This window comes from Mus pahari, chromosome 15 (assembly GCF_900095145.1).
Source record: "Mus pahari chromosome 15, PAHARI_EIJ_v1.1, whole genome shotgun sequence".
Lineage (NCBI taxonomy): Eukaryota > Metazoa > Chordata > Mammalia > Rodentia > Muridae > Mus > Mus pahari.
The window spans coordinates 46,579,270-46,590,226 of NC_034604.1; the positions used below are offsets into that span (position 1 = coordinate 46,579,270).

At 40.7% G+C, this 10,957-nt stretch overlaps 1 protein-coding gene across 1 annotated transcript; it reads left to right on the forward strand.

Moving 5' to 3' along the window:
- The first annotated feature begins 959 nt into the window (after positions 1 to 959).
- On the forward strand, positions 960 to 2,406 carry Ftmt (ferritin mitochondrial). The gene has a single exon (XM_021215061.1). The coding sequence runs from the start codon at positions 1,032 to 1,034 to the stop codon at positions 1,764 to 1,766; it is 735 nt and encodes a 244-aa protein (XP_021070720.1). The 5' UTR covers positions 960 to 1,031; the 3' UTR covers positions 1,767 to 2,406.
- Positions 2,407 to 10,957: the final 8,551 nt, after the last annotated feature.

Sequence of the window (10,957 nt, forward strand, 5' to 3'; positions counted from 1 at the left end):
GAATGATCACACACAGTTTAGCAACAGTTATCTCTGGATAGGGAAGGACTGGAGGTTTGGCTTGCTTTGCTTTTGTTTCTATGAGTTCATATGCATTTTCTTAACAGCCCAAAACCATTTTAAACATTGACTTGAGATTAACAGTTCTTCACTGAGGAGAGTGTTAACACAAGCCTGTAATCTCAGCTCTCAGGAGAGAGATGGGAGGCAGAAGGGTGCAGAACTCAAGGCCAGCCTTGGCTACAGACAATGACACACCGTTCTATCTTCTTCAGAATGTAAGGTTCTTTAAAAAAAAAAAAAAAAAAAAATGCATCTATTGCTACAACAACAACAACAAAAAAAAAAAAAAAAAAAAAAAAAAAAAAAACAGGAAAGTAAAACCAGCCAGTATGCAAATTAAATACAGCCAGTGTGCATATTCTTTCTACTTTTCTAAAATATGACTTCTAAACAAGGAAGGTAAGTTCTGTATTCAGAAGGACTTTAAAACAGACTACTAAAGTGAAGAAGTTGCCCACTGTGTTGGCTATTGTTTTCCTACTTAATGTTTGTTAAAATAACCAGGAGTCACTTGTAACGCTGGCTTTCCATAGGACTATTTATTGTGCCTACCTTTCAATGTCCCTAGGTTCTTAGAAAAATTTAATGAAGCGAGACAAGGGGCAGTTCTCCGAATAGGTGAGCTTACTCCTAAGACAGCCAATTCAGGCAATTCAGGCAAACTAATCAACTATTCACGATCTAGAACAGAATCTTGTGTTAGTAATTCAGCACATATTTTGATGAATGGCATCCATCTGTGTTCCCTTTCCCGCGGGCCTAGTGCCACATCCGTGCCTACCGCGGCAAATGACAGTTACATAACGTCAGTGGCTAAGATCTCTTAGAATTCTGCATTGTGGAAGAGAAGGGCCGTGTGACGCAGAGGTCATCACTAAGGCTGACTTCTCATTTAGACCTGACGCTCAGCAGCAGACCTTGTGCTGAGCTTGCCTGACCTCAGTTTCCCCTCCGTTCAAACAGGAGTCATGCTGTCCTGCTTTTGGTTCTTCTCCAAGCACATCGGCTCTGCACTGATGTCCCTGCCCCGTGTGTTACACAGATTCACTGCCCCACAGTGCTTGGCCTCCAGGTATCCTTTAGGTCCCCTACTGGCCTCCCCTCGACCCCTACTGGCCTCCCCTCGACGCCTCCTGGCCTCGGCGGCTTCCTCCCAGGACTCCACCAGGCCCTCCAGGGTGCGCCAGAACTTTCACCCGGACTCCGAGGCTGCTATCAACCGCCAAATCAACCTGGAGCTTTACGCATCCTACGTGTACCTTTCCATGGCTTACTACTTCTCCAGGGATGATGTGGCCTTATACAACTTCTCCAAGTATTTCCTTCGCCAGTCCCTGGAGGAGAGGGAACACGCAGAGAAGCTAATGAGACTGCAGAACCAGCGAGGAGGCCGGATCTGCCTCCAGGACATCAAGAAGCCAGACAAAGATGACTGGGAATGCGGACTGCGGGCCATGGAGTGTGCCCTGCTCCTGGAAAAGAGTGTAAACCAGTCGCTGCTGGACTTGCATACTCTGGCCTCAGAAAAAGGAGATCCTCATTTGTGTGACTTTCTGGAAACTCACTACCTGCATGAGCAAGTGAAGTCTATCAAAGAATTAGGCGACCATGTGCACAACTTAGTCACTATGGGGGCGCCAGCCGCTGGCTTAGCGGAGTACCTTTTCGACAAGCACACGCTTGGAAGCGAGAGCAAGCCCTAAGACAAGAGGCTGCCTATCTGGTACCCCAGTGGCTCCCAAACCCTGGATAGAGTTAGCGATCTCCTGTTTCTTGCCCTTAAAACTTGTCTGCGTCTTTACATTCTCCTCCTTCTTTGGACTGCTCTGCTAGTGTTTTGTAGAGAAAATACGCTTAGCCCTGTGCTCACCACGGCTTTCTACCAACACCAAAATACTAATATTTTCCCAGCCTGAAAGATAGCCCAGAATACTATGGTATGACAGGGATGGGAGACAAAACACTTAAATTAGCTACAAGATCGTGTTCTTTGAATATTATTGTCAAATGCTTTTCCTAACCATAAACCTAAACTGAAATTCCATGATTTCCAATTCAACAATTTGTACTGTCTTAAAAATCTTAGAAATATATAATATATAAATAACTATAAGACAGAGAAGATAGAGTACTTCGAAAATCACACATGCAAAATTTTGACAATTATTCTATTTTCCCAATGTGTTCCAAGAAATGGCAGTGGATGGAGACCACCTAGGTATTTTTTTAAAGGTTTCATGTCAAACTTGGTATTAGCCACATCAGGCATCGGTGGTGGTGTTGAGCAGCTCAGTGGGCTCGCATTTTAAGGGCTCAAAGAAGACTTTTAATTAAAACCACAGGGAAAAAATCAGAAATGCCTTATTCCTCTTTTGGTATTTCCTACTGGTATACTGTATATACAATCTCAAGATAGGGAGAAATGGGTTTGTTTTGTTATGCTTTTTGCCTTAAAAAATAATCAGCTACAGTGTATCAAAACAGATTGGTTTTGTTTCAGATTCTATACCACAATCTCTAAACACGGGTTGTACAGCCTCTCTTTCAATATAACCCAGAAAGAAAATATTTCATAAGATACATTTTAATTAATTAATTAATTTTTTTACACTCCATATTTTATCCCCCCCATCTACCCTCCTACTGCTCCACATCCTCCTCCCCAACCCCTGTCTCCACATGGATGTCGCCACCCTCCTCACCACCTGACCTCTACATTCCCTGGAGCCTCCAGTCTCTTTTCCCTCTTTTGAGGGTTAGGTGCATCATCTCTGTATGAACACAGACCCAGCAGTCCTCTGCTGTATGTGTGTTGTGGGACCTCATATCAACTGGTGTATGTTGCCTGGTTGGTGGTCCAGTGTTTGAGAGATGTTGAGGGTCCAGATTAATTGAGACTGCTGGTCACCTTCCTCCTCAGCTTCTTTAAGTCCTTCCCTAATTCAACCACAGGGGTCAGCTACAAAAGAATTGTGGAGGAGAAAAAGTCAAAAAAAAAAAAAAATCCAGAATGAAGGGAGCATCCTTGTGGGTAAAGGGATTTTGGAGGGAAAGGGCCAGTTGAGTGGGAGATGTTAGGTGAGTGGGAATTAGAAACAACTAGATGAAAATCGATGATGTGATGTCTGGGGGAAGGTGTATAAGTGCAAGGGACAAGGTGGATGACTTAAGCTACTAGAGGAATGGGAAAAGGAGATACCTACCTGGGTCCAAAGAGGAAGCAATCTGCAGCTTAACCTGAAAAGCATGTGAACATCTATGGTTAATTCGAATCCTCTGGGACACAGATGACAAGACATCAGTATTCAAGAAGCTAGGAAAATCTGGGATGCCTCTAAAAGAAAATGGGGAAAGAGTCGTGCACTGACTCTTATAGGAAGGTCTTAAAACATTTAAGAGTCTTACATTAGTCTCTTTGAAAGTTTGGCTCCTAGGGAGGAAAAGAAAAGTATTGTAAGTTGTTTTATGGAAACTCAATGTTCCATGGACAGGTGTACTGCGCTATCAAGAGACCTTCATTCAAAGTCATCAGAAGAAACTATTGCAGATGTTGACCAGAGTTCCTATTCAAATGTACTCAGTGATTGATGCATAAGAAGTGCTGACTTTCATAATAGCAGCTTAGGGCCCTTGGGAAATTAGGCTCCCTGTAACCTGTAATCAAAAGAGTCTATGCCTGTGATTACATAAATTCAGTTGTTTCCAGGGAAACACCATACATGGGATACCACAGGAGCTGCCATTAAATCCAATTTTGCTAAACATATTCTGATGTGGGCATAAATTCATAATGTATTATTTTTAAAGTAATTCATGTTACAATGATAGGGTTACATTACAATAATGTAAATATATAGGAAGAATTACAGAAAATATTGAATAACAGATATTAAAATGACTGGAAATATATACATCAAGAAGTTTAGCTAGAATCTCTTTAGAAGTGGCATTGTAGTTCACATTAAAAATAAAACACCTGTTTCTTAAGACAACTTATAGTTATCCAATATTATCATAAATAAAACAAAATACGAGATGTGGAGAAATGTAACAAAGGTTTACATAAAGTCTATTATAGGAAACAATTAGATGCTAGGGAGAATTCAGAAAGTGGCATCATTTAAATGTTGAGATCATGATCAATTGAACAAAAAGCATGACAAACACAGGATTTGGAAAGAAAACTGATGCGGCTCGGTTCGGTCGCTGGAAAATATGGGACTTTAAAATAAACAGGGCTCTCAGCAGAGAGTGGGCGGAGTGTGACAGGGCCAGCTTGTTTCTGTTGATTAGTCTCATTTTCCATTTTACTCTGAAGCAGTCTGTTTTGCTGCACAGAAATCCTATTATATGTCTTTAGACTGTTTCCTCTTCAGTTTTTCTAGATGAGTGTTTTTCAAACAGCACATTGTAACCCATTTGTGTGTCACGAGATTGGCAAGTGAGTCACTATCCACTTTCTGTGAACAAAATAGAGTTGAAGTAAATGTTGGCGAAGTAAGCATCGGTGAAGTAATGATGTTGTCGGATGATATTTGCTTCAGGTGTGTCCGTGTGTATTCTCATGAATTCACATCGTAGAAGGTGACACTTCTTATTCTGTTGCTGTCACAAATATTTAATAGTTATTCTTTCGGATATCTATTTTACAGTCTCCTAACTCCTCAAATAGCCCATCTCTTTTCCCTAACTGTCAGTGATAATCCTTCTGCTCACTGGGAAATTACAAGTAATCACAAGAAGTGTTCACGCTGTTTCTGCACTGAATTAATCTCACCCTTACATCTCTATACATTTGCTATGCTTTGGGGTATGTTCTGATGGTTGAAGCAAGCAATCTCAGCCTTCTCACAGAAGCTGTGGGCATACAATACCTACAGTAACCCCTCTTGCATAGGTTGCCCATCTTCATTAGTTGAGTCCCATGAGAATGTAAACTGTATTTTCCCTCTCATCATTAACAAATACCACTACACTTAGTCTCACAACGCTTCTAGGAAATATGAAGCTACTACCCTGGATCCACCATTTTATATTTCTTACAAACATTCTGCTCTCTACTTACAGTCTTTATTTTGCTCACAGTCATCATTCTTAAGTTCAGCCTCTTCTTTCCAGCCTCCTCTTCGACCCTGGCAGTGCCTGAGACCACTCACTATGGCATATCTCAGTTGCCCTTTTAAAAAGAAATATTTATTTTATGTATATGAGTACACTGTCGCTGTCTTCAGACACACCAGAAGAGGGCATCGAATCCCATTACAGATGGTTGTGAGCCACCATGTGGTTGCTGGGAATTGAACTCAGGACCTCTAAGAAGAGCAGTCAGTGCTCTTAACCACTGAGCTATCTCTCCAGCCCCTTAGTTGCCCTTCTAACCCCCTCTTACCCTCCTCACTTTTAAACCTTGGACCATGCTTGACTACTGTCCTTGGATCTAAATTTCTCATATGTATCTGCATTTATTTCCTAAAGATCTCACCAGACCCAGTGAGTTGTATTTGATTGTAAACCACTTTTCTAATGTAACAATTCTCCCCTTTGAACTCTGGGATGGAGTACTAAATACTTGACATTTTCTCCAGTTATATATCAGACATCTCAAATTTGTCCTGTGTAAAGCTACATGTTTGATTTACTTGCCCTCCAAAGTCTGTATATTCCTATATTTTCTTTCTATATGTACAATTCCATTCTGGTACTTTCTATGATCTACCCATACATGGCTCACCTTTTCCTTTACATATTATAGTCCAGAACTTCAGCAAATTCTTTCAATGTCACTCCCTAAACATTTATTTTCAAATAAGCTCTCATCATTCCAAAATCATGATACTTTATATCATACTCGTAACAAGTCTATGTCTGAATTTGTATATAGTCTTTGTTTCTCAACAAACAGCAGCCAGTATGGATTGGATTTGATTAGGTCCACCCTTAGTTTACTTCTCAAAACTCTTTAACAATCCCCCTGCCCCCCAAAAAGGTCAAGGTTATGATGCGTACCATGTCTGGAATAGTCCTGTGTGGTTTGAGTACATAAAATTTTTGGACCAGATGCACTTTGTGTGCATTTAGGAACACTTGAAACAAGTGGTAAGACGTGTGTGTGTGTGTGTGTGTGTGTGTGTTAATTTTCAAGAGTTATCATTTATCCCTGAATGTTTAGATTATCAATGTCATTTCTCTATAATAAAAATGAGGAAAAATAGAAGAGGAAAGGGTGGGAAGGGAGGGAGGAGAGGGAATCGGGGGCAAGAGAATGCCTCTTGGTCAGTATGCCAGCGATATTTGTACCCATTGGCCCTGTATCTTTTTTTTATTAGATATTTTCTTATTTACATTTGAAATGCTATCCCGAAAGTTCCCTATACCCTCCCCCGCCCCTGCTCCCCTACCCACCCACTCACACTTCTTGGCCTTGGCGTTCCCCTGTATGGGGCATATAAAGTTTGCAAGACCAAGGGGTCTCTCTTCCCAATGATGGCCAATTAGGCCATCTTCTGCTATATATGCAGCTAGAGACACGAGCTCAGGGGGTACTGGTTAGTTCATATTGTTGTTCCACCTATAGGGTTGCAGCCCCCTTCAACTCCTTAGGTACTTTCTCTAGCTCCTCCACTGGGGGCCCTGTGTTCCATCCAATAGCTGACTGTGAGCATCCACTTCTGTGTTTGCCAGGCACTGGCATAGCCTCACAAGAGGCCACTATATCAGAGTCCCTTCAGCAGAATCTTGCTGGCATGTGCAATAGTATCTGGGTTTGGAGGCTGATGATGGGATGGATCCCTGGGTGGGGTAGTCTCTGGATAGTCCATCCTTTCATCTTAGCTCTAAATTTTATCTCTGTATCTGTATCCTTTCATGGGTATTTTGTTCCCTATTCTAAGGAGGATTGAAGTATCCACACGATGGTCTTCCTTCTTGGTTTTCCTGTGTTTTGCAAAATGTATCTTGGGTATTCTAAGTTTCTGGGCTAATATCCACTTATCAGTGAGTGCATATCTAGTGACTTCTTTTATGATTGGGTTACCTCACTAAGGATGATATCCTCCAGATACATCCATTTGCCCAAGAATTTCATAAATTCATTCTTTTTAATAGCTGAGTAGTATTCCATTGTGTAAATGTATCACATTTTCTGTATCCATTCCTCTATTGAGGGAAATCTGGGTTCTTTCCAGTTTCTTGGCCCTGTAATTTAAATCTGTTCCCTCTGGGATGAGCACTTTCCTTCCAAGAGCAAATGTATGTTGCATTCTTTCTCCCTTCACATCTCTGATTGCCATTGTGCAAATACTTCAGGGTCATCCATTCTAATTTAGTCACTCTCATCTCCAGTAGTCAGGTCCTCTGTTTGGATTTGCTTTTCTCTGTGGCATTTATCAGCACTTGATACACTTTGTTTGTTTGCTTAGAATTTCTTCTCTCAAGGCCCATGGGCTAGATCCTTCTTTTTGTTCACAACTATGATCATACCTCTAGAGTCCTCCCTCTGACTAGTAGGTCTATAATGATAACTAATGTGTTAATGATTCAAGTATCCTGAAAATAGCTAGGAATGCTGAGCTGCACTTTTAAGAAACCTTGGCATAAGAACTCATCATGAAATTCTCATAATCTTTTTTAAAAAAATAAATGAAAGTCGGGAGAAAATGTTAGTATTGGAGAAGGGGATCTGGAAACTTCTCAGGAAGAAATTATTATTATTATTATTATTATTATTATTATTATTATTATTATTACCCAAACCAGAGATGCAGAAAAAGGAAAGAAGAAGACAGGCCCAAATACAGAAAATTACAAACTGGATAGGTACTTGATTTAGGGCAGATTAGATTTTTAAATTTTTGAAAAGATTCAGAAACAAGATAAAAAATACCAACATAAACAATAATTTTAAAATGCAGCACTGATCTTAGAGCCACGAAATGAGGTCTTTTCAGATGTGGTAGTTACCCATGCCTGTAGACTGAGAGGCCATCAGGGCTGGTGATAGGAAAGTCAATAGTTATTTCAGAGTAATGCCTTTAGGAGTGGTGGAGGCAGAATGTCAAATCAGATTAAGGGAAATGAGGTGGAAAATATAGAACTCTTTTCAAGGTTTTTTTTTCTTTCTTTTTAATCAAAAGCACAAGAAAGGGAAGATGGCTGCAAATGTTGTTAGGAAAAAAAATAAGCCAACAGAAAGGATGGGCTTGAGAAATAAGCAACAGTGCAGGTTCCAGGGACAGTGGCATCCAAGATCAGTAGAGCTCAGGCATAACCCAGAAGGATCTGTCCTCACAAACGCACTGAAGAGAGAAGAAATGACACAGAGTTTCAAATGAGAAGAAGTTGAGTGGAGGGTCCTTACCTTGGCAGAGCTCAGTTTTCTAACTAAAATAGTAAATGAGATCATTTCCAGATGCATGCCTATATATGTACAAATGTTTTAATTAAATGTGTTCATAGATATAATACAAATTGTGAGCAGCTGCTACAAATAGAAATTATTTTATAAATGGGAAGTAAGTCTTATCCTATGCCTAATATTTAAAACTAAGCCTGGGGCTTACTGTGAAATACTGCCCCAGCACTCAGATAAAATCGTAGATTAGAAGCTGCCTCTATGTGATGTGGTGAATGAGAAAATGTGGGATAACAAGAGATTCTTTTCCACAGAGCGAAAATGGGGAGACTATCAGGAACTCAAAGAAAATGGTAGGATTGCTGAAAAGTTTGTTCAAACCGAAAGGCTGCCACAGAAGTAAGCAGCGCATGATTGCAGTGGCCTGGCCGATGGTACAGTAAGCAGAAGTGCAAACCTTACAAAGGGCAAGGTTAGGGAGAAGAGACCGGAAGGACATAGGTCAAGCCCAGAGGACAAGTCTGCAGCCATTGACAACCCTGGCTTCCGTCGCTGGTTTTGGTGAGAGACTGGGTCCTCTGGCGCTATGGATCATGGGTAGAGAAGGGCTCCGTTTTCACTCTGTGGGTGAAAGAACAGTGACTCTGATGAATGCTTTTCAAGGGGCTTATTACTTAAGGCTCAGTTTCCATGGCAGCCCTGAGAACAAAAGACAATCATAACTCAGAGAAGGTCCTGGAGTCACCCTGCCACAAGCACAGCGGCAAAAGGTGGTAGGTGGTAGAGAAAGGGTCAGACACTGATGCGTCAAGTGTTCTGGCAACAAGAAGCTTGACTCAAGCGGTGAAGAGCCAAGCACGCAGAAGCTCCTCTGCCTTCCGTGGGTAGTGATGGACCCCAATAATTGATGAGAACAGCAAGAGTTGGGAGCCTGGGTTAGCAGTAAATAAAACTCCAAAGCCACAAAAGACGCACCGCCACAAAGACTGAGAACTCTGAATTCCTGTTATGCTACTGAACATTTGCAGTTTCGTCCCTCTGGCGGGGTGTTTGATGCTTAGCAGATTTTGAAAACATGGATCTTAGACTCATGTACAGTTGTCAGGGCCATGTTTGCTTTACCCACTCATAGTGTATTTGAGAGACGTCAGAAGACTACAAGCTAACTGCCTCCAGGCTATATAAACTAAGGAGTCTCCTGAAGGTAGAGAAATCTACCCAGCTCAGAGCGCAGAGACACTGGTGTGAAAAGGAGAGAATAAAGACAGCTCTGCCTTTTGACAGTGGAGGACTGGTTCAGCAGCAAGTGAACCACTAGATGCAGTGATTCTCAACATGTGGGGTGTGCCTCACACAGGGGTTGCATATCAGATTATTTACAATTCCTAACAGTAGCAAGAATACCGTTACAAAGTAGCAACAATATAATTTTATGCCTGAGAGTGACCACAATATGAGAAAATGTATGGAAGCCTGAGACCCACCACACTAGAAGTCAAGTCTTCGCTAGTCCTTAACCTTCCCACCTAGTCCACTTGGTTGACTCCAATTTTGAAGGCTCTGAACAGAAGCTAACACAACACTTCTTCCCTTTTGTGTGCCGTGTGTACCTTATGCTCCTTTTCCCTTTTATGGCTTATGATATTTTGACTTTTTAAAAGGGGTTTTGTACTTTTTTTTAAATGTCTTTCTTATATTTATTTTGTTTGGAGAGGGTTGTGTTTAAATTACCAGTCTTCTTTGTCACCTGCTCTGTCTTCTCTTCATTCTTGTTTTTGTTTAACCAACTTGCTTTTTTTTTTTTTACTTTCCCCTTTTATTATTTCCCTGCGTTCTATTTCATTCATTTAATATTTCTCCTCCATAATTTTTAACTTCACAACACACTCTACTTTTGCCATTTTCTGTTCTGTGTTCATCTGTGCTCTACTAGTAGCCTTTAATGAAATTCAAGTGTACTTCTATATTTTGTTCAGTTTGGTGCTATTGCTATTGTAGTGACTTTTTGTTATTCCTTGTAAGTGGAACTGTAAATTGAGCCCTCAAAAGTAAGCTTCTTGCTAAGATCTCAGACGAGTGGTGGAGAGAGATTGGAACAGACTGATCACAATATAGAACAAGAAACCCACTAAAGAAGGCAATATGGTCCCCAAAATTATAGATGAAGGGAAATTGTTCAAGTGGACAAATGACTCCTTTTATTCCTCTCAAGGCAAATCACAAGCCAATCTGTTTAATTTATAGTTTGTATAAGATTTGAAATAGTATAAACTGAACAAACAGTATATGTGCATACAAAAAATAATGCTGCTAAATATAAACTGAACAAACAGTATATGTGCATACAAAAAATAATGCTGCTAAATTCATTGGATATCAAGGATTATGTTGTATCAAGGAGTGTGCTGTAAGGAACAAAGAGCAGATTTCATACAAAAGAAACCCCAAGAGATTTCACAACAAAATATTTTTCAAAAAAGTTCCAACTTGCTGGGCAGTGGTGGCACACACCTTTAATCCCAGCACTTGGGAGGCAGAGGCAGG